Consider the following 24905-nt stretch of genomic DNA (forward strand, 5'->3'; position numbering starts at 1 on the left):
ATAATGCCATCTTGGAGTCCTTTTAGTTTATCATATGTAAGTATCAGCTCTTTACAGGAATGATTGTGTCTTGACACATTATTAAAAGACTTTAAATGATAGTTGAATACTCTACCTCTATCCCCTCTCCCCAAGTTATTTTCCATTTGAAGCCTTGAACTTAAACCATAACATACAACTTAATGGATCAAAAAAAAAAAAAAAAATGTAGGAAGCATCAGCAATGGAATTTTTTCTTTCATCAAAAATGTGTGCATTTGTGAAAAAGTAAATTAGGCTGTCATGACCCAATAGATGTTTCAAACATTAAACCTGAAAGGATTCTTAATCTCAAGCAAAAGATTCAATTGGTGTTTTTTTTTTAATTTCCTATTTTTCAAAAAGTAATTTCTTGTGAGAATTTTAGGAAAATCAAGTGGCTTTGTATTACAAAATTATTCACAACATAATAAACTAAAATGAATATTAAGAGGACATTTCTTAAGTACACATATCAGAAGATGTTTTTGAGGAAATCTTTCACTTCTTTCAATTTTCTTAAACTTGGTATTTTAGGACACTTACCAACTGATATTCCCTCAGGAGGGATAAGCCACTCATGAGGGATTTGATGTTGAAATCTAGTAGATAATCAGAAGTTATTTGCTTACAAATATATTTTCCCTTTTCTGGGAAAGAACAAGATGGATCAACAATTCCAAACAGTGGCTTACTGTCAGATGTCCAATGGAATCTTTTAAGTTTAAATGAAGGAAACTAATTTTGTGCTACATTGTTCTAGGTTTTGAGTATCCTCCAGATGTTTTCTCTAGCTACCTGCATCTTTAATGTTACTTTTCTGAGCAATTTCGAAGCAAGACCTATCATACATTTTATATCCCCATTGCTTAGCCCACGAAAAAGGATTAATAAAGGCTCTTTTTATTAATTTACTCACCTAAGTAAAGTGGTAGATGAGATACTAAGACTGGATTCTAGATATGAGTTCAAAATTGACTTCAGATACTTAGTGGCTGTGTGACCCTTGATAAGTCATCTGTCTGCCTCAGTTTCCTCTCTGTAAAATGGGGATTATATTTGCACCTAGCTTCCAGGCTTGTGAGGATCGATTGAGATAATTGTAAAGAGGTTTACCATTGTGACTGGCACAGTATTAGTATTATATTCATTCATTTCACTCACTAAAAAGTGGAAGGGACCTAGCTATTTCACCAGGAAGGTTCTAGAGGACATAGTGCACGTTGAGTTATTGACAATTTCCCATTTTATGTGTTTTGGGTTAATTATTTGGTTGACCTTTCGGTTCGGAGGCCGGGTGAACACACAGACTGAACGACCCACGGCCTTAATTAGCGCAGAGACTAGGTGGGACGCGGAAGTTCACCTCAACCCTCAACTTTACTACAACTCCCAACGGTCGATGCGGAAGGACCGCTCCTTCCGGGAGACTCTCCCCGCCTTCCGCGGCAGAGGATGTTTGTGATTGGACATTGTGGGAGAGCCCGCCCCCCCCGCCCCCGGCCTGCCCCCTTTCTCGAGCCCATGGGCCATCTGTGGCTCGCTCTTCCCTCACTCGGGCGTCTTCTCGCTTGCCTGGCCACCTGCCTGCCTGCCGGCCATCTGAGCGGCGGGGGTCGCGGGGCGGCGCCGGGCCGGGCCGCTGCGGCCCGCGATGCGGCGCCTGGGCTCGGTGCAGAGCAAGGTGCCCTGCGTATTTGTGACGGAGGTGAAAGACGAGCCGTCGGTCAAAAGGGAGCACCAGGTAGCGGCGCCCCACCTTGAGGGGAGGAAATTGATGCCGAGGGGGAGGGAGCCAGCGGACCCCCCCGGGGGGGCGGGGACAGGGGCGGAGCCAAAGGGGTTTCTCATTTCAGTGGATCTGGGTTGATGTGGGGGCGGGGCGGGAGTCTGGGTGTGGAAGTGAAAGGTGGGAAAGAAGGGTGAAGGGGAGAGGGAGAACCTGGAGAGAGACAGAGGTAGAGACTTGAGAGACAGAGACGGGAGAGAGATGTGGAAAGACATGGAGACAGAGAAAAGAGAAAAAGACTTGAGATATGTGGAGAGAGACAGAAATAGATACAAAGAAACCGGTTACCTGCTTTGCCTAGCTCTAAGGTGAATTGTCAGCATAGTCACTGAGCAAGGTCTGTTCTCCAATCCTTTCCCTGCTTTCTCTTTATTTCCCCCCTCTCCTCTTTACCTCTTTACCTCTTTTATCTACCCTTCTTTCTCCCCCATCCTTTGTCTTTTTACACACACACACATGCACACATACATTCGTACATATGTATACACACAGGCAGTATCCCCCAAAGTCTTAGTGTACTTTTAAGCTAGCTGTCTAAGCTCAAAACTTGACTAAGACTTTGGGAGCACTACATAGGGTACTTAACCCCCTCTTCCCCAAACACACAAAGATACGGACACACAGCTATTTAAAAAGCTGCACAAGCATAGGAAATGATGATAATGAAAGGAGATATTCCTTGAACCTGAAAACAAGTGAGATCCAAAGCATGCGAGCTAGATCTGTGATTCACTGATATAGGTACCTCTTACATATAGAAACTCAAGCTTCTAGTTCTGGTTTAATAGAACTGCCTGGAACAGGATTTCTTAAATTTTTTCCATTCACAACTCTTTTGTATCCAAGAAATTTTTATGTGACTCCAGGTATATAGTTATATAAAATAGGCATAGAACATAAAGAATAATTTTAACCCCCATATTCAGTTACATGATCCCATATGGGGTTTCGAACCACAATTCAAAAAGCTGAAGCCTAGAGCACTTGCCTGGGATCACATAGAGGTGGTCTTAAACCCAGATGTTCCTGGTTCTGAGAAGCTTTGATCCACTGTGCCATATAGGCCCTTGCTTTCAGATGTTTGTTTTCTTCAGCATCTCTTTTAGGGAAATTCCAAGATATCATTCCTGTTACTGGAGAATTTTTAGTGTCTGTGTGTATTTAAGTAAAAGGAGACAAAACTAATTTACCTAGAACAAGTTTTACAAGTCCTACCCATGTGAATATGTTAATGGTTAATAATGACAATTGGCTTTCTAGATTGCGGTGAAAGATAAAGACTTAAATAGTTGCCAGAAATTATTCTGTATGTAGTTCTGTATTCTGTATGTAGTTCTGTTTTTCTTTGGATCCACTATTCCTACTAGGCAAGTGTGTTTTGAAAAAAATCACCTGGGGTGTCTTGGACTGGATCCAACTATTACAGTGGTTCCTACCTTCCCTGCATACATTCAGATACCATACTACTTAATATCTTTGAATTGAAATCCATTGATGATTTTCAAATCTATTTCTCTACCCCTACCTTCTTTTCCTGGCTCTAGTCCCCACATCAGCTGTTGTTAGCCATTTAATTTCCTCACTGCTGGGACTATGGGAGCTCACTGCCTTCAAAGGCAGGTGGTAAACTGTTTTAATTTTGGAGATCTATATTGGGAAGTTTTTCCTTATATCACACTATTGTTGCTAGATCTGCTCTTTGGAACAAAATGGGTTTAATTCATCTTTCACATGATAGCTCTACAAACAATTAAAGATAGCTCTCCTCTCTTACCCATGTCTTTTCTTCTCTGGACCAAATACTCCCAAATCATTCAACTGATTATTATATGGTGTGGTTTCAAGTCACTTCATTAGCCCAGTAAACCTCCTCTGGATGTCCACCAGTTTTGGAATATCCTCCACTCAATCAACAAGCATTTATTAAGCATCTTTTATGTGTCATGTGCCAGACACTGTAAGGGGCACACTGAATATATTAAGTACAAAGACCGAGACATTTCCTGACCTCAAGAAACATATTTGTAAAGAATTTTTTCAATGATCAGGATTTTTTTTTTCTCTCTTCCATTTTCCCCATTCAATTAAAAAACAAATGTTACCTTTGTAGCAAATGCATAATAGTCAAACAAAAGAAAGTCTCATAGTTGCTCTGTCCAAAAATGTCATTTCCTTATTTAGTCTAATGCTTTTCTTTTAGAAGATGGATAGCATTCTTCATCATTGGTCTTCTAGAATCATGGTTGATCATTGCTTTGTGTAGAGTTCTTAAGCCTTTTAAAAATTTTGTTATTGTGTAAATTCTTGGTTTTGCTTGCCTCACTCATCAGTTCATGCAAGTCTTCCCAAATTTCTCTGAAACTGTCATTTTTGTATTGCAGTATTTCATTACATTCATAAAATATAATTTGTTTAACCATTCCCTAATTAATTGTTTTCCTTATTTTTCCATTTCTTCCATTTCTTCCTTACTACAAAAAGTTACTATAAAAAGATTTGTGAATATGGGACTTTTTTTTTTTCCTTCTTTGATCTCTTTTGGAGGATAGGCCTAATAGGGTCATAAAACTTTTTTTAATAGAGCACAAATTTAATAACATAGTTCCTAACTGCTAAATAGCCAGACCAGTTCACATGGTGGGCAGGACATGGATAATAGTCCAGGAACTGTGGCACCTAGAAATGTATAGAATTCTCTAAAAGTAGTATAACTGGGGCACAATTCATGAAATTTTCACCCTTCAAATTCTGAACAATGAGTCTGTGATTGCATTAGCTATTTGACTATCATGTTATATTATTCACATACCACCACTGCTGATTAAAAATACTTTTGACCAGATTATCTTTCCTGTATATTAATTTTTTGAACCCAAGAATATAATTTGTATTTATTCCTATTAAATTTCATTTTATGGTATCTAGTCTATTAAAATATTTTTGGATCCTGATTCTTTCATCTGTATTTGTTATTATTCCTAGCTTTATGCTATTCACATGTTTGAGAGGTTTTCTACTTGTACAACACAGCTGAGTAACTCCTTTATAAAAACCTCTGAATAGAACAGGCTGCTACATTAGAGACTTTTTTTAGTTTTTTAATCAATACTTTTTAAGTTTTGTTAGTATCTAGATAGTAATCTACCTAATATTTTTCATCTTGTTCCCAAGGACAGCATGGGAGATATTGTTAAATGTCTGTGGAATTCAGGTGTACTCTGGTGTTGGCAACACTATCAAAAGGGAAATTTTTGTTTTTGATGAATTTATTGAGAAATTCTTGGAGCCTGGCTTCTTTGTGATTATTTTGACATTTTCTAGATGCTCACAATTCATTTATGAGTTCTAGCATGCTGACAATTTTTTTTCCTTGATGTCAGTTTCATTTAGAAAAGTATGTAGTATTCAAACACCCTAGTTTCCTGTGAAAATGCCTTATAGAAATTCTATTCAACATAAGCATCAAGATCTTTTTTGAAGATATTTCTGTCAGCACCACCTTTCATGTTAAGGAGATTAATAAATTTACTTGATTCTCTATGAAGGATGATTTTATTTTATCAAGTCTAAATATTTTTATTTATTACAATTCTTTTAAATAGTTTAGTACTCTGTTCACAGAGAAAGATCCAGACATAGTCTTAATCCGAAGCTTCTTATGGCAGTTTTCAGAGTAAAATTTGTATCTTGTTCCCCTTTTGACCCTCAAAATGAAGATGACCTTTTGATAGATGATGACCTAGTATAGTAGATAAAGCACTGGTCTTAAAATCAGTAAGTCACCTAATTCAAATTCTCTGATGCCAGGAATATGATGGCAAGTCACTTAACCTTGAGCACTTGAGGTGAGCACTTTGCTCACCTGTAAAATAGAGATAACACTAACAGGACTCTTCTCAAAAGAGAATCAAATAATGACGTTTAAAATGTAAAGTGCTTTGCAAACTTTAAAGGGCCCAATAACTGTTAATATTGCAGATAAATTAGAAGTATCTGAAGTATCTATACAGTTTTATTTTCTTCTTTGATATATTTTGCTGTTTGTCATCATGAATGTTAAAAAAAAAAAAAAACCTAAATTCAATAGGTAAAAAACATTTAATAACAGATTTTAAGAGATGGCCCCAAATTGAAATGAGGACTATGAACAAAAACTTAAAAAGCAAACAAAACATCAGGAAAAATGAAAGGTAAACAATCCTGGGTAAGCTGCATGTAGGAAAAAAGGAAGACTAGAACATCATTGTGGCCAATTAGTATTGTGCAAAATTTAACTGTGTGTCAAAGTAGAGACAAAAAATGACTGAAACTTCATTATAGTACTGAATAAATTGGTTGTTATAACTTTGTCTTGATTCATTTAAGGGGATTTGACTATTTAAGTTCACTCCTTTTGATTGATGATGATAATGCTGATAATCATCAGAAAAATAGTGCATTTTATGGTTTGAAGCAATGTATAGACATATATTTTACAGAAGTATTTCAGATATTGTCATTTGATCCTCACAACAGCTTTGTCAGAGTTTTATAGATGAAGAAATTGAAGCTCAGAAAATTTAAGTGATTTTTCTAAGTTTCGATAATTAAAAGTCTAAGGAGGAATTTGAGTTCTTTATTTTCCTGCTGCCCAGTGCCACAAATGGAGAGCCATTCTAAGTCATTGTAAGATCTGAGATACAGTCAAGTCTCGCTGAAGTAAAGCCATTGGAGTTGAAAAGGTTGTGGATCTCTGAGTCTCATGTGTCAGAATAGTTGTCACCATAGAAAAGTCTCTGTAAAACCAGAAGGGGAGGATTGAAACAGGCCCACATCTGGAATGTCACCTCTGGAATGCCTCTTCAGTTCTAAGCACAACCGTTGTGACAGCTGTTGGGAAGCTGATAACATTCAGAGTGCAAGATACTCTGTATTAGGGTATTAAGGTGACTCAAAGCCAGGCCATTTGAAAATTAGTTGAAGGACTGTCCCGTGACAGTCAGCCTGGAGAAGAAAGTAATTACAGGAAACAGTCAGAAATACACTATTAAGCCCAGATTTTAGAATCCCTTGTGTGCTTAAAAACTCAGCTCAGATGCTACCTCCTACATGTAGTCTCTACCAATCTCCCAGATATACAATGCTTTCTTCCCTACCCCCCAAAAAGACCTTGCAGTTTTTTGTTATATAGTTTACATGTATGACCCAAAAATAGGAGTTTGAGGGTGTAAACTTACATTTTTCTTTTTGTATCTCTAGTACCTACTATATAGTGCCTTGTACATAGTAGGTACTTAATAAATGTTTTGTGATTTGATTAATACTTCCAGGTTATGTATTAGAATAAAACTGCAACTGAATTTAGAGTCAGGGTCTGGCTTCCAATCTTGGCTCTACCACATAATGTCTGTGTGAATTCAGAAAAATCAATACTCTGGGCCTTCCTTATCTGCAAAAGCAGTTGGGTTAGACTAGGTGATCTCTGAGGAGCACATAATTATGTTAAAATATTCAGAAACATATGTGAAAATTATCAGAATAGCTTCTAAATGAAGAGTAGTAGAGGGAATTCCTGGACTACTAATGATCACATTGGGAAAAGATGAAAGAAGTAATTGTTTGGCTAAGACACTCTTAAAGCAGTGATTAACAATAAAAAGTATGTTATAACTTGCTTCAAAGATATAGATGCTGAGGACAGATGCCTATTAACTTTTAAGAAATGTGTTTATAATGAAAGAAAAATTCCTGAGTTCAAATCTGGCCTCAGACACTTACTGTCTGTGTTACCCTGGACAAATCACTTAACCCTGTTTGCCTCAGTTTCCTGTAAAATGAGCTGGAGAAGGAAATGGCAATAAGAAAACTCCAAATGGAGTCATAATCAGATATAATTGAAAAATGGCAACAGAAATAAAAGTTTCATCTGAAAATAAGTATATATTCAGAAGACATTCTAGCCTACCTATTCATATTGAAATTCCTTTGTAGAAATAATATAATTACATGGTTGTTAATATCCATATAAAGTAGTATGGAATATATTGCATTTTGATCCAGATTATTCAGGTATTCTGCTGATTTTATATATATATATATATATGTTTTTTTTTTTTTATTAAAGCTTTTTATTTACAAAACACAAGCATGGGTAATTTTTCAACACTGACCCTTGCAAAACCTTGTGTTCCAAATTTTCCCCTTCTTCCCCCCACCCCTCCCTTAAATGGCAGGTAATTTAATAAATGTTAAATATGTTAAAATATACGTTGAATCCAATATTTGTGTATATATTTATACAATTATCTTGCTGCACAAGAAAAATCAGATCAAGAAGAAAAAAAACTGAGAAAGAAAACACAATGCAAGCAGATAACAACAGAAAGTGTGAAAATGCTATGTTGTGATCCACGCTTAGTTCCCACAGTCCTCTCTCTGGATGTAGATGGCTCTCCTCATCACAAGATGATTGGAACTGATCTGTGATTCTATATTTCATTCAAAAAGTCAAGGGGAATAGAAAGAAGAACCGTTATCTTTTGGAATTGGAAGAAGTCCCGGGGAAAAGAAAGTAAAATAACTGCATTCTGAATGTGGGTGTAGGAGAATACAGAGAGATCTGGCCACAATGGAGATAAAGATACAGATCTTCCCTTGAGACATGAAGAACTTGGCTGATGATAACTTTTAACTAAAATGATCCAGTCTCCAATCCCTTATTAAGAATGTATGATGAAATTTATTTTTTATTGTCTATTCTGTTTAAAAAAGGGAAAAAATATTTCATGTGGGGCCTTAGGGATATTACAGAATTCATTAATTCTTAAAATGTAGGTTAAAAAATAAGCTTTAGTGACACAAAGTGAAGGTTGTAAGAGAGAACAGTAAGAATATCTTGTTTTATACCTGTGTTTCTAAAATCATGTTTTCTTTTTTTTTTTCCTTAAGCCATTTAAAGTTTTGGCTACAGAAACTATAAATTATAAAGCATTGGATGCAGATATATACAATGCCATTCCCACTGAAAAAGTAGATGGAACATGTTGTTATGTTACTACCTACAAAGGTAAGGTATTAGAGTTTATTTTCTGTCTTAGCATGAACGTTGAGTCCTATTTTTTTTTTTAATGTTGTAGGAAAAAAGGATGTTAAATTGAAATGTTAAAGGGTTTGCTAGATAGGAACCTATAGTCTTATTTTATCACTAAAGGTCTTTTCCCAGGTTATGTCCAATACATTGGCCTGGGCGACTAACAATTTTTCCCATCTTCGGATTTCTGATTTCCTGGTGATGGTGATTTCCATCATTGTTCCAGTTACCAAAGACTCTTTTTTTTCCCCTGAGGCAATTGGGATTAAGTGACTTGCCAGTGTCACACAGCTAGGAAGTGTTAAGTGTGTGAGGCAGATTTGAACTCGGGTCCTTCTGATTTCAGGGCTGGTGCTCTATCCACTGCACCACCTAGCTGCCCTACCAAAGACTCTTTAGCGTCTCATGTAACTGTCTTTAGTGGGATCTCTAAACATCCATCAATGGTCAGATTTGATTGATGCTCCCTGCTTAATCTCAGGCTGGTATATGGAAAGAACATGAGTTCTGAAGTCAGAAGACTTGGATTCCAGTCCCATCTCTGACACTCCCTGTATAATGTGGGTAAATCAGTCTCCTCAAGTATAAAATGAGGGGTTTGGCTGAGGTTTCTCCTTAGAGCTTTCTAGCCTTGGAGCTGTCATAATAACTTAGGTTTTCCTTCACATCCTCTTGTTCCTGGAACCAGCTCCACTTTTCTCCCCTAACTCATTTTTAGAAGAAGACCCATTTGATCTTCCTACTTTTGGCCTATTCCCTCTCCAGTGTATCCTTTATCTTGCTCTTCTTATAAATGATTATATAACCTCTCTACACAGAGACCTTAGTGTCTTCTCTTTGTGATAGTGAAAATAAAAATCATGATAATAGTAATAATATCTGGCATTTATATATAAGGTTTGCAAAGTGCCTTATATATTTTCTCTCATTTGATGTTCACCACAACCCTGGGAGGCAAATACTATAGATTTTATGATGCCCATTTTAGAGATGAAGAAATTGAGACCAAGAGAGGCTGGAGCACCTGTGGGTACACATCCGGTATCAGAGGCCACATTTGATCACAGTTTTCTCCAGACTCCTATATCTAGTCCCTTAGAACACTAAATTCACAGTAAGAGCACTTGCCTTTAAACTGAATAATTTTGTGATGTTGGGCAAGTTGCTTAATATTCTGAGTCTCAGTTATCATTTCTGAAAATGAGGATCTAGAAATAGATGAGCATTATGGTGCCTTTCAGCTTTTAATTAGATGATCTGCCTGAATACCATTAACACCTCATCCTAGCATTCAAGGCTCTTCTGAGTCTGCCCTAACTCACTTTTCCAGCCTTATATCATATTATCGTGTACTATGTATACATTGCAGCCAGATTGGTTTACTCCTTGCCCTCCATTTCTGTCCTTTTCCTTGTCTGTTCCTTTGTTCATGCCATTCTCTTAGCTTTGAAATGAACATTGTTGTACAAGTCTCCCAACCCCCATCCTTGTCTTTTGACAATTTTTTTTTCCAAATCCCCATTTGTGGAGGTGACACCTCCTCCTCAAAACTTTCTCATTCTTCAGTAAAGTGTCCATCAAAAACCCTGGAAACATTCTTCTATAGCTTTTTAGTCTTAATGTAGACACCATTGCATCCCTCACACAGTCTACCTCTTTTGCTTTTCTACTTCTGGTGTGTGTGAGCCATTTTCTGGCGATGTGCTGCACACCTTCCCACACATAATTTAATGTCCAAATGATAGTTATTTTGGCCTTATCATTCAATCATGAAGTCTTTTTGTGGACTGCTGGGATCACCTCTAATGGTGATATTTATATGTAATCATCATATTAGATATGTAAGTTTGAATGTAAGGGAGAAAGCTAAACATAGATAAAAAGCTGCAATTGGAGGAGAACTCTGGCATCTACTTTAAGAGGGAATTATAGAAAATCTGTTGGGACTTTAATAGTTATTTTAATTTTTTACATTTCTGTGAAGAAAGGCTTCTTTCTTTTATACAAAAATTAACTTTAGTAATTCACTCTAGTAATCAGGCTCTTTGCTTTCTATGATATTTCCATTGTGGTATGATGTGTTTGTTCTGATCTCTCTTAGTTCTCTTTCTGGTCCATGGTACAGAATTGTCCAACTAGAACTAAATGATGACAATGAAACAGAGCTTTTGTGGACTGAATTTTTGATATTTTTTCCTCCCTCCTCTGATCTTCCCATACTCCCTTCTTAGTCTTCTCAATAGAATATATGTAAAACTGTATAACACAACAGAGAGAGAAAACTTGTGAGTCAGAAGAAAGACTTGGATTCAAATCTGCCTCTGTAATTTATCACCCTTGTGACCTTAAATAAATTCTTCAATTCTGTCTTACCCCTCATAGCACTGGATTTAGAGTGAAAGGACTTAGTTTCAAACTATGCCTCTCCTTTACTAATTAATGATTAATATCTCAACATCATCATCATTTTCCTTTATTTTACTACAGGACCTGACATCTTAAAAATGACAATGTTGGACCAAGTGATCTCTGAAGTCTTTGCTAATTAATTCTGAATCTATGATCCCATGATCTGTACTTCATTAATATTCCTTCTTAACCAAAGATGTTTATTTCTATGTATAAATATAAGATCCCACAGGGTTCTGTGGGACTGTAATTCTTTAAATCCTTTTCAACAATTCATTGAAGGTTTCTGCAGCACTTAAATTATCTTTTCTAAATGGCTACATTATAAGAAATTTTATGTAAAATGTTTTTTTCCTAACAAATTTTAATTGAATGATTCTTGAACTTTTAGGTCAGCCATATCTTTGGGCTCGATTAGATAGGAAACCAAACAAGCAAGCAGAGAAAAGGTTTAAGAAATTCCTGTATTCAAAGGAAAACTCAAAAGGTTAGTGTATATGTTTTTTTGGTGGTTTAAAATAGGGTACATCTTCAAATGACTATCTTTGTTGTGGTGGCAATTTAAAAAATTGTTTCTTAGAATATATTAAATAAGGATTTTAGAAGAAAAATAATTTTAAAGATTCTTTTTTTGAAGCCATATGATTATACTGGAAAAATTACTTAATTTCTCAAACCCCTACGCAGCTCTCTAAGACAGTTAAGTTGCAGACAATTTGAGGATCTCCATTTGTTAAGTTAGTGGCTCCATCTTGAAGTGTATCATATTAGTGAATTCACAGGTCCTATCTCTGTCTCTAGCCTATGTGATCTGTTTTTGTACATAGTGAACACATTTTTAAATATATTAAAAAACTTATAAGCCTATATTATTTATTATTTATAAATCACATTTCTTTGATCAGTTTTATTTTTGTATAGAAAGTATAGTTAGCTATTTTATTAAAAACTACCAAGTACTGATTTATACATTTATAACCAAAGTATTGAATTTTGCTCTGTTTTACATACATTGAGAATTTTGATTTTAGAAATTAGTTATAAATAACACAAGAAAAGATTGGAAAGACGTCTTAAGTTTATCCACTCCAGAGTTAGTACCAAAAAGCTTTTGATACCAGATTGCTATTAATAATAGCATTAATAATAATATATATTTGCATGGTGCTTTATGCTTTTAAAAAAGTGTTTACCATAAATAATTTCATTTTTTTCTTTTAAGAATTTATCTGGAATGTTGAAGAGGATTTCAAATCTATTCCAGAGTATTGGATTCCAGCAAAGGATATAGAACAGTTAAATGGAAATCCAGTACCTGATGAAAATGGGCATATACCGGGTATAAAAATCGGATTCTTTTCTAATTTTTTTTATGTTTACTCATGGAAAGATTTTTTTTTAATTCAGTTAGAAATGATAGGAAAAGATAAATGATCCTTTCTGCCATATATGTCAAACATGAGTGACTTATGAATAGTTTTTTACTTGTCTTGTTTATTGAATGTAAAAAAAGATTTGATTTAGTAGAACAAAATGTAGTCTAGTTCCTCACCAACAGTGATAAAGTTGATAGTCCTCTGATTATAAGTGAGGTATAAAACAAGATGTATGCACGCCAAAGGTGTTTACTTACCTTTGTCATAGGTTATTTCTAGTGTGTATTTTAAATGGAAATAACATTCCTTTTAGAGATCTCCTCCAGAACTTGTTTGTGGATGATGATATGCTCATTGAATTAAGCCACAGAGCCTTACAAGACCTTCTAAATGCCACAGACATATAAGACTTTAGCCAACAGTTTGTTCATGAAAAATAAATTATCCTAACCATCATATGCAATTTCATGGTCAACCTTAAGTTAGGCTGTCAGTACACATCTATTGTTAGAAACCACTGATGGGCTAGAAGAAGAGAGTAAATTGGATTCTGAGTGGAAAACTGCACATTTTATACAATCCCAACCTTCTAATTGAAACAAAACCCCCTTTTTGTAAGACTGATATTACTAGATGTCACTATGGATCAGGGAATGCCACAATTTCTCAAGGTTTGTGAGATCCATTGGGGAGGGAAAAGTATGGGCATTTTAATAGACTTCAGTATATTATAAACAATGACTTGAAAGCAATTAGTGATCTAAAAGAGTTCTTCAAAAAGATACAATCTAGAAAATGAGGCCAATTATATAGGGAAAAGAAGGGATCATAACCCCATTTTGCACTGGTACCTGTAATAATGGTCAAAGTCCAAGAGGAACACTACTTTTCCAACATACCAAGTGGCCCCTATGCAGATTTACAAGTTAAATTGGAATAAAGTAATATAAGACAAGGAGAACTACATGGGAATTGTCAACTTTACCATTAGAGGGGCATTGACATTGAATAAATCAGAGATCCCTTGAAGTATAATGTTGTATAAAAGTAACAAATCAAACTTGAATTGATGGTTTTATAGAAAAGCCTACCATTTACAGAAGGGTATGAAATCAGGAGTATCTATACAATTATCCGGTGGATAATTTCATGGGTAAGGATGCTCCTTCCATTGAATAGAAATTATAACATTTATTCATGTCTTGATAAATCTTCCAGAAAGTGTCCACTCAGTGCTTTTAGAAGCCTTCTATGGTTAACTTCCTCCAATGATGGTTGTTGGACAAAGATCAAATGTTAAAAGTAAGAGTAGTACTTAGATGATTTCTTCATTTTCCCTAGAGTTAAATTTTTGTAATTCTCTAATTTACATGCACTGTTACTTAAAAGATTGTTCTCTGTGTCAGGAACTCAAATGGACAGAATTAGGGAAACTTGTAAGCTTCCTTTTTCATATAAATCAGATTGATTTTTTTTTTGACATGTATGTATTTATAAACCAAACAAAATGAACTTGATGAATTGATCATTTTTTTTTCCTACCACATTGTTTATAGGTTGGGTACCAGTAGAAAAAAATAACAAACAGTATTGCTGGCATTCCTCTGTGATCAGTTATGAATTTGAACTTGCACTAGTATTGAATCGCCATGCTGATGACCCTGGACTTTTGGAAATCAGTGCAGTGCCATTGTCCGATCTCGTGGAACAAACACTGGAGCTTATAGGAACAAACATTAATGGAAATCCTTATGGTCTGTAAAGACTTTTACATATTTATTTTGTTAGTAACAAGAGGGAATGTGAAGATGCTAGTCCAGCACACAAATGGCTAATTTATGCTGACTTTGGGAGATAATACTTGTGACTGCTGTTTGGGCTGAATAGCATTTATTTATAAGACACTTAACTTGGGTCACCAGGTTAGGACTGCTCGATTAAAATTAGTCACTACCCTGAGACAAAGACAGCAATGATTTATCTGGTTGTTCCCTTCAAAAATGATATATGTTTTTATGTTTTGCTGATCTCTTTTGTTTATACATTACCTTAATTTCCATCTCAGAGAAATGACCTATAAGGCAGAATATCAGAAAGAAAAGGAAAAAAACAGTTCATCAAAAATCACCAAAACATCAAATGATTCAACTGTGTAGGATTCTGTACTCATACAAGTCTACAAATAAAAGATGGCAGTACCTTTACCTTGTTTGAGAAATCATACTCAGTAAGCATTCATTATATTCTTTACTATGTGCCAGCTAAAGAGGGTACAAAGACAAAAAGAACCATTGCCTTCAAGGAACTCACATTCTGCTGGAGAGATAGCATACAAACCACAATGTACATAGAAGGTATATACGTGACAAACTGGAAAATCACAGAGGGAAGGCATTGACAATAGAAGAGGGCCATGGAAAGCTTTAGCAGATGGTAGGATTTGAGCTGAGGTGAGGAAAGCATCTCAGGCATGGAGAAGAACCAGTGCAAGGGCCTTACACAGTATGTAAAAAACATTTCATAAAATTATAGAACACAAGGAGGGAAGTAAAATATAAGAAGGAGCCACGTTGTGAAAGACTTTAAACGCTTAAGTATTTCATGTTTGATACTACATATAACAGGGAGCCATTGGAATTTGTGGTTATATAATTAATTGTATGTATTGTTTGTTTTCCTGGTTTTGTTTCCATTATTTTGTGTCAGTTCATGTCTTTCTATGCTTCTCTATTGTCTTCATCATTGCAGTTTACTGTGAGTCACTAAGGTTTCATGATATTCAGGTACAACAGTTTTTTGAATCATGCCTTGATCAATGGGCATATTTTTTGTTTCTAGTAATACCAACAATATGGCTGGTATAAATTTTTAAGTATATGAAGCCTTTCTCTCTTTGCTTTATAATCAAATACTTATTGTTATATATCTAACAACAATAGGATCTTTGGATTGTAGGATGTGAATGTGTCTTGACTTTAGGCAAGACACTATACTTTCTAGACTCCCAGTTTTCTAATCTATAAAATGAAGATGTTGGGAAAATGGTATCTGAGCTCCTTTCTGACTTTAGATCTATGATCCTATAAAAACAGGTGTTTCTGAGAATGATGTAGCAGAAAATGGGGAGGGTTATGTAAGATGTACAAAGACATTAAAGGTACAGATGGTTAGAAAAAGTGAGCTTTTGAAAGTGATGCTTTAAAAGCTTTGGGGGATTTTTAAAATTTTTTTATTAAAGTTTTTTATTTTCAAAATATATGCATGGATAATTGTCAACATTTACCCTTGTAAGACCTTATATTCCAAATTTTTTCCTCCCTTCCCCCATCCCCCTACTCTAGATGGCAAGTAATCCAATTTATGTCAAACATGTACAATTCTTTTTTACATATTTCCACATTATCATGTTGCACAAGAAAAATCAGATCAAAAAGGAAAACAAATGAGAAAGAAAACACAATGCAAGCAGACAACAGCAAAAAAAAAAAAAAAAAAAAAGTAAAAATACTAGGTTGTAATCCATACTCGGTTCCCACAGTCCTCTCTCTGGGTGTAAATAACTCTCTTCATCTCAAGACCACTGGAACCGGTCTGAATCACCTCATTATTGATGAGAGCCATGTCCATCAGAATTGGTCATCATATATTGCTGTTGCTGTGTACAATTGTTTTGTTAATTCTAATCATTTCAATTAGCATCATTTCATATGTGTCTCTCCATGCTTCTCTGAAATCCTGCTGATCATTTCTTATAGAACAATAATATTCCATAACATTCATATATCATAACTTGTTCAGCCATTCTCCAACTGAGGAGCATCCACCCAATTTCCAGTTTCTTGCCACTATCAAAAGGGCTGCCCCAAATATTTTTGTATACATGGGTCACTTTCCTTCTTTTATGGTCTCTTTGGAATGTAAGCCCTGTAGATAAAAGTACATTTTGATCGTTTTTTGAGCATAGTTCTAAATTGTTCTCCAGAATGGTTGAATCAGTTCACACTTCCCCCAGCAATGTGTTGGTATCCCAGTTTTCCCACATCCTCTCCAACATTTCATCACTCTCTTTTCCTGTCATCTTAGCCAATCTGAGAGGTGTGTAGTGGTACTTTATAGTTGTCTTAATATGCATTTCTCTGATTAGTAGTAATTTAGAACACTTTTTCATATGACTAGAAATGGTTTTAATTTCTTCATCTAAAAATTGTCTGTTCATATCCATTGACCATTGAATTCTTAGAAATGTGAGTCAATCCTCTATATATTTAATTTTTTCCCAGTTGCTTCCTTTGATCTTATCTGCATTTGTTTTGTTTGTTTAAAAATTTTTAACTTAATATAATCAAAATCATTTATTCTGTGTTCAGTAATGATCCTCCAGTTCTTCTTTGGCCACAAATTGCTTCTCTACAGATCTGAGAGAGAAATTATCCTATGTTTTTTCAATTTGCTTGTAATACCACTTTTTATGTCTAAATCATGAACCCATTTTGAACTTATCTTGGTATACAGTGTTAGGTGTGGGTCAGTGCCTAGTTTCTGCCATACTAATTTCCAATTTTCTCAGCAATTTTTGTCAAACAGTGAGTTGTTATCCCAAAAACCGGGGTCTTTGGGTTTTTTGTCAAACACTAGATTACTATAGTAATTGACTACTTTGTCCTGTGAACTTAACCTACTCCACTGATTGACTACTCTGTTTCTTAGCCAGTACCAAATGGTTTTAATGTCTGCTGCTTTATAATATAGTTTTAGGTGTGGTATAACTAGACTACCTTCATTTGCATTTCTTTTCATTAATTACCTTCAAACCTTGATCTTTTGTTCTTCCAAATGAACTTTGTTAATTATTTTTTGTAACTCTATAAAATAATTTCTTGAGAGTTTGATTGGTATGACACTGAATAAGTAGATTAATTTAGGTAATATTATCATTTGTATTATATTAGCTTAGCTTACCCATGAGCACTTGATATTTTCCAATTGATCTAACTTTATGTAGAAAGTGTTTTGTAATTGTGTTCATATAGTTTCTTTGCTTTGGCAGGTAGACTCCCCAAAATTTTATTTTTTTATATTTTATGTTATTTTTATATTATCTATGGTTATTTTAAATGTAATTTTTTTTATATCTTTTGCTGCTGGACTTTGTTGGTAATATATGATAATGTTGATGATTTCTGTGGATTTATTTTTTATCCTGCAATTTTGCTGAAGTTGTGAATTTTTTCTAGTAGTTTTTTAGTTGATTCTCTAGGATTCTCTTAAGGATACTATCATATCATCTGCAGATCATTTGGTTTCCTTATTACCTATTCTTAATTCCTTTAATCTCTTTTTCTTCTCTTATTACCAAAGCTAACATTTCTAATACAATATTAAGTAGTAATGATGATAGTGGGGAAACCTTGTTTCACTCCTGATCTTATTGAGTATGGTTCTAATTTATTCCCATTACATATGATGCTTGCTGATGGTTTTAAATAAATGCTATTGATTATTTTAAGGAAAACTCTATTTCTATACACCAGGGGTCCTCAAACTACAGCCCACGGCCCAGATGTGGCAGCTGAGGACGTTTATCCCCCTCACCCAGGGCTATGAAGTTTCTTTATTTAAAGGCCCACAAAACAAAGTTTTTGTTTTTACTATAGTCCAGCCCTCCAACAGTCTGAGGGACAGTGAACTGGCCCCCTATTTAAAAAGTTTGAGGACTCCTGCTATACACTCTAGTGTTTTTAATAGCAATGGATGTTGGATTTTGTTAAATGCTTTTTCTGCACCTATTGAAATAATCATAATTTTTGTTGAGTTTGCTTATTGATAAAGTAAATTTTGCTGATAGTTTTCCTAATATTGAACCAGCCCTCCATTCCTGGTATAAATCCCACTTGGTCATAGTGTATTATCCTGGGGATGACTGTCTGTAATCTTTTAACTAATATTGTATTTAAGATTTTTGCATCAACTTATATCAGAGAAATTGGTCTATAATTTTCTTTCTCTTTTTTGATCCTATCTAGTTTAGATATCAGCACCATGACTGTGTCATATAAAGAATTTGGTAGGACTCCTTCTTTCCAAATTTTTCCAGAGTTTGCATAACTCTTTAAATGTTTGGTAGAATTCACATGTAAATCCATCTAGCTCTGGAGATCTTCTCTTAGGGAGTTGATTAATAGTTCAATTTCTTTTTCTAAAATGGGACTAAGTAGTTTATTTCCTCCTCTGTCAAACTGGGCAAGCTATATTTTTCTAAGTATTCTTCCACTTCACTTACATTTTCATATTTATTGGCATACAGTTCGACAGAATAGCTCATTATTGCTCTAATTTCCTTGTCATTGGTGGAGAGTTTACCCTTTTCATTTTTGATGCTAACAATTTGGTTTTCTTCTTTCCTTTTTTTGATCACATTATCTAAAAGGTTTATCTATTTTGCAGGTTTTTTCATAAAACCAGCTCTTAGTTTTATTAGTTCAATAGTTTTTTTTTTTTTTAATTTTCAATTTTGTTAATCTCCCCTTTTATTTTCAGAATTTCAGTTTGGTATTTAATTGAGGGTTTTTTACTTTATTATTTTTTTTTTTAGCTTTTTTAATTGCATGCCCAATTCATTGATCTTTCTCTTTCTCTATTTTATGCAAGTAAGCATCTAAAGATATTAAATTTCCCCTAAATGGCTGCATCCCACAAATTTTGGTATATTGTCTCATTATTGTCATTTTCTTGGATGAAATTATTGTATCTATTTGTTGTTTCACCCACTCATTCTTTAGGATCAGATTACTTAGTTTCCAATTGATTTTTGCTTCTTTTTTCCCTGGCCCTTTATTATATGTATCAAAATATAGTGTAACAGCATACACAAAAAGCAATACAACAAAAATAGAGAACATAAGTCTAACAAATAATAAATTTACATGAATATTTTAAACAAAAAGAGTAACAGAATGAATAAGAAAACAAAACCTAAGAAACTCTGTGTATAAGAAACAGCTAATTTATGAGCATCTAAAATAGGAGATGAAAATGAAAGGCTATATTCCCTCAGAAAGCCTGAGTTGAAATATACTAATAGAAGCAAAATAAACATAGCATTAAAACAGAACTAGAAAATATATTTGAAGGAACCCTCAGGTTATCTATCTTAATTAGGTGCATGTAACATGTTATTTAATATACATATATATTATAAGTATACATACCAAATGTTAAAGCAAATTCCTAAAGGTAAAATTAGGTGAGTTACAAAAAATTGGTTAAAAAAAAAAAAACAAAAAAAAAACCAATGTTGTGAAACTTTGTTCCTTTTTTAGAAATGGACAAATATAACAAAGAATTTAAAGGAATATAGAACTGAACCATATGTTGGAGTAAAATACCAGAGTTGAAGTTTATGGCATCTTCTGAGTGGGAACATTAAAGAATATATACATAATAAGTTTAAAAATACTGTGTTTAAGGACTGGTCATCACTGTTCTGCTACAGCAGAGCAAGAAACAAAACAAAAACCAACCTAAATAGGAGTGGTGTTTGATCCAGAGAACTTAGTCAATTAAATCAAGGGTTTCTTAGGTTCCTTTCTTGTAGATCTTCCCTATGACTTTGAAGATTTTGATGTATATTCAAGGCACATCTTCTGTTTGTGTTTTCTGTGGCAAGTAGTCTGTGAAGTGTTCTACTGGTTAGAATTTCCTGGATTCCCAGGAGATCAGGGCATCATGGGCACCCTGAGGAAACAGCCACTGATTAGGTAGTGTTATTCTTGTGATTTAGTTATGCTTTTGATACCTGTTTCCCTCACTAGGTTTGGTCCTTGGCCTCAGTCAACAGTAACTAAATATTCCAATATTGATTTGCCTAATTTATATTCCTCCAGCTACTAGTGTCCCTCCTACTAAAAGTGCATCTTTTGTTTGTTTATACCTAACATATATATATATATATATATATATCTCCATACAGAATATAATCTTCTCATGAGCATGGCCTGTTTATTTTTGTCTTTTTTATTCTTAGCATCTACACAGCAGCTGTCACCCAATCTGTTGTTTGATAAAAATATCTATTCATTGATTTATAGATGCTTTTCTGGAGTTAATTCCTACAAGAATGTATCCCATTTTAAAATAGATTATTTATAGATTAACTAAAAACCTTCTAAAATTGTGACAATGTCATTAATATTTCTTTCCATCAAAAAATGTAATTCTGCATTTTTTGATGGAAAGAAATGTTAAATTTCAGTATTATTGGTGATCTAAATGGGGATGTTTTCTGTCTTAGGTATAAAATAAGATTTATCTTCATCAGTTTACTATGCATTTTGAATCGATTTGATTGTAATTAGATTGTTCCTGGTGCATTTAATTAGGTATGAATTTAAATAATTAAGATGTGTTTATCAACTAACTATTGAATGTAAATTCATTACTGTACATAATTATTTGTTGTTCAGTCATGTTGACTCTTTGGGACTTCATTTTACAGATGAGGAACTGAGGTAGATAGGATTCAGTGACTTGCCCAGAGTCACACAGCTGGTATCTGAGGCCATTTTTGAACTCAGAAAATTGAATCTTACTGGCTTCAAACCTGGAACTTTATCCACAGCACCTCTTAGTTACCTGGTGAACATTATGGGGGCAGAGAGTGAGAGGTATCTAAAAGAAAAAGGGAAAATCCCTTGTCCTAGAAAGACTTTTCAGTCTAGTTGTAGAGACAGAACTCCATAGGTTAAATAACTTAAGTCGTTTAATAGTCTGTTGTGCTTAAAATGATAGAATTTGAAAAATTCTGTAAGTGGGGGTTACTTATATAATTTATAGTGATATCTCCTCCATCTAAGGGACTCATCAGGGCTGAGAGAGGAAAAAATGAGAGGGGAAATGAATTGAAAAGCAAAGTGAAGCCAGGGTCTGGGTCAGGGAATGATTCTGATATATTCTGTATTTGGTATTTTAACTGCATTTAGTTGACTAAAGATTGTCACAAAATTCAATAAGATGTGATTTCTACTCTCAGATTTATAATTTAATAGGGAATGGATTTAGAGATAGTGAGAATCAATAAAATCTTTAAGTTGAAAGACAACTGAGAAGTCACTCTAAACATGAATGCCCCCTATGGTTCCTTAAACATCAACTGATGGGGAAATCATTACTTTAGCATGTAACTACTTCAATTTTTTGGATGGTTCTAATTTTAGGGAAGATTTTTTTGAGTTGATCCATAATTTACTTCCCTACAACTTCTCACTGGTCATTATTTTGTCTTTTGGGACCAGCCAAATACAATATTCATTCCACATGATAGCCCTTCAAATATTTGAAGATAGGAATAACAGTGAAATTCTAACAAAATGTTCTTTGAGAAATTACTTCTGTTCATATAAGTTGACTCGTTTCCTTCCTAGCTATTTGTAAAAGTTTGTATGGGTATGTGGAATTGTCTATAAATTAATGTATATAATTAACATCATAGATTAATTTTTGTCTTTCAGGATTAGGAAGTAAAAAGCATCCAATACATTTTCTTGTACCACATGGAGCATTTCAAATAAAAAACCAACCTACACTGAAGCATGAAGACCTTTTGTCTTGGTTTGAGGGCTGTAGGGAAGGAAAAATTGAAGGAATAGTTTGGCATTGCAATGATGGCTGTTTAATCAAGGTAATTATATAAAAACAGCTTGTCTTAACTTCCTCACAATAAGAAAGAGAAATATCCCAGAATACTGTTTTTTGTTTTATTTTCTCCTTTACTTAAAGAAATGAAAAGCACCCTGCTTCCAGTTCAAATAAAAATAATTTATTCTATTGCTATATTTGCCAAAGGTTTTGGGGATTGGGTTTTGGTGAGACTAATGTAATTCAGCAATAATGCAGCATCTGACAATTGGAAGATTGATCTTGAATCAGGTTCAAATCTTATAAATTGTTTACTTAAAAAAAAAAATCAATTATCAGAGTTTATTTTCTTCCGTTAGCAATGATATGTGGTATCCAAATTTGGTTTTCTCTGGAGGATCTGTGTACATAGGCACTTTCAGTTTTCAGGCAAGGAAAATGCTACTTATTGGAATGGGCCTACCATGGAGCCCAAATCCTCGGCCCCATGCTAGACTTTATTTTCACTGTATTCTCCAAGCAATATATTGGATCTTTACTGCATTTCCACCACCTTTGGGATCCTGAGCCTTCTTATCTGCACCCTCACTCCCACAAATTGCCCACCCCTTTTCCCTCCTTTGCCAGAACTCTTCCTCTTAGGCACTGCACTAAACACTGCACTGTTTTTCTGTTTGCCTTCTTTAGACTGGGATTAGTTCTGCCAAACTCCTGAAAGTTAATTTGGTATTCAGAGATTTTCGAATCAAGGATGACATGGAAGGCCATGGCAAATCTTTTAGGAATTTTCCCCGTGACCAAATTCATTTCTTCTAAAACTTTAGTCTTAGTTATTTTTATTCTGAATTTAGTATTTATGGGCAAATGCTGATAATCTTTTTTTTTTTTTCTTAATAGGTTCATCGTCATCATCTTGGTTTACGGTGGCCCATTCCAGAAACTTATATGAATTCACGACCAGTTGTTATTAATATGAACAGGACCAAATTTGACTGTGCTTTTGATTCTAAGAGTTTGTTTAGTCATTTTTCAAAGTTAGATAATCAAAAATTTGGCAGACTCAAAGATATAAAACTGGATGTAGGTATTTGAAGTGAAGTGAAAATGCAATTGAAAATCAGCTTTTATTATCTTTATTACTTTTGAATATTGTCTTTTGCTGGTTGAAAAGTGAAATATCTCACACATTAAAATGTTAACTATATGCTAGTGTTAATTAAAAGTTAATTTAGGGGCCGACTTTTTAAAAAAAACTTTAAAGTATAAATCTTGAAGCCTGACACAGTAAAACATAAAACTTTCTTTCTTGAAGTATAAATCTTGAAGCAGGCCTGACACAGTAAAACATAATTGGTGCATATGAAAGGTTTATAAGGACAATAGTTTTGTATTTTTTTCCTTCTTCAAACAAAGACTATATTAGACCAAAAATTTTTGTATCATTTATTTGCAAAGTTTCATGACCTTTTCTGCAGTAGCACATTACTTGGGAATCAAGTAAAAAAACTAACCAACCTCATTTAAGAAGCATTATAGTATTTAAATTGCCTATGTGTATCTATACCCTTTTAGGGGTCAGCTCAACATTTAATGTATTATAATTTCAAGAACATTATGATAGCTTTGGAAACTCAAAAAAATAAGGATATTTTATATAAATACATTGCTTTCAATTACTATTTACAACTTCTATAAAAGAGAAATTTACAATTTCTATAAAAAAAGTTCACTTAAGTTATTACTGCTATCTATTTTTCAGCTTCCAGCTGTTCAAAAACACTAGCAGCACTCTCCAATTCAATATGGAACTGTTCACAGAGTTGTTTCAATTTCTCTTCCAAAATGATATTTTTTTTAACTTCTTCTTTATAATTGTACTTCAGGTCTTCAATTTCTTCAAAAAATGAGGGATCCAAGTTCTTCAGTTCTTTTTTAAGCTTTTTGTTTTCTGCCTAATAGAAACAAGTTACATTAAAATGTAGAGGAATAAAATACAGGAAATATTTTAGATTTGAACTAAATAAACTAAAGATGAAAACTAGAACAAAGTGGTATAATTTATAAATTGCTAATGATATAAAAATACACAATTGTGAAGGTACACATTTTTCCCCCATAAGCTTTCCTCAAATGCAAGTTTCTAACAAAAACCCATGAAATTTATTAATATATCTACTGTATAAATTATGTTCCAAATCTTACATTTAAAATTTGAGTAGTACAATTTAAGCATTAAGACAATTCAAAATGAAAAAATGTGGGGATGCCCATTACAACATTCCAACTGCAAGGAGGAATTAAGAACTCACTTTAAATGTTTTCTTTGCCCTCAAATTAAATAGCTCTCTTGGCTACTAAGACAAATAACTTATACATGCAAAACATATACTCGGGTAGTACAAAAGTAGATAAAATAAGGTTAACTTCATCTCAGTGTCTTTCCTATGAGGAATTTAGTTTTGGGTCATTTGCCAATTAATTTAAGAGTATTAACTAATAAACTTTTTCATGACTGGATAAAAAGATTTCTCTAAATAAGGATCATGAAAAAATAACAGCTGGCTTAACATGAATGTTAAAGAGTATCAAATGTAATTCTGAAATTTTTTTA

The 24905-nt window shown here is 34.0% G+C and overlaps 2 protein-coding genes across 4 annotated transcripts in view; one reads left to right on the forward strand and one right to left on the reverse strand.

Annotated features, from left to right (window-relative positions):
* The first annotated feature begins 1578 nt into the window (after nt 1-1578).
* Nucleotides 1579-23498, forward strand: C5H12orf29 (chromosome 5 C12orf29 homolog). Its single transcript, XM_052001066.1, has 7 exons — nt 1579-1762; nt 8735-8852; nt 11677-11772; nt 12508-12624; nt 14218-14415; nt 22168-22337; nt 23192-23498. The coding sequence occupies exons 1-7, from the start codon at nt 1673-1675 to the stop codon at nt 23384-23386; spliced, it is 984 nt and encodes a 327-aa protein (XP_051857026.1). The 5' UTR covers nt 1579-1672; the 3' UTR covers nt 23387-23498.
* A 225-nt stretch (nt 23499-23723) lies between these two features.
* The window catches only part of CEP290 (centrosomal protein 290), a 63697-nt gene continuing 62515 nt past the window's right edge, over nt 23724-24905 (reverse strand). For all 3 annotated transcript variants that reach the window (XM_052001052.1, XM_052001054.1, XM_052001055.1), the window contains one exon: nt 23724-24246. In XM_052001052.1, coding sequence (XP_051857012.1) covers nt 24043-24246 — 204 coding nt within the window. In that variant the 3' untranslated portion in view covers nt 23724-24042. The remainder of the gene's footprint in view (nt 24247-24905) is intronic.

Source organism: Antechinus flavipes, chromosome 5 (assembly GCF_016432865.1).
Source record: "Antechinus flavipes isolate AdamAnt ecotype Samford, QLD, Australia chromosome 5, AdamAnt_v2, whole genome shotgun sequence".
NCBI classification, from domain to species: domain Eukaryota; kingdom Metazoa; phylum Chordata; class Mammalia; order Dasyuromorphia; family Dasyuridae; genus Antechinus; species Antechinus flavipes.

Bases quoted from the DNA above. Each gene is read 5' to 3' on its own strand.
- C5H12orf29 (XM_052001066.1), top strand. From the start codon at position 1,673: ATGCGGCGCCTGGGCTCGGTGCAGAGCAAGGTGCCCTGCGTATTTGTG. The intron at 12,625-14,217 runs GTATAAAAATCG...CATTGTTTATAG, and splicing joins TGAAAATGGGCATATACCGG to GTTGGGTACCAGTAGAAAAA. The intron at 22,338-23,191 runs GTAATTATATAA...TTTTCTTAATAG, and splicing joins ATGATGGCTGTTTAATCAAG to GTTCATCGTCATCATCTTGG.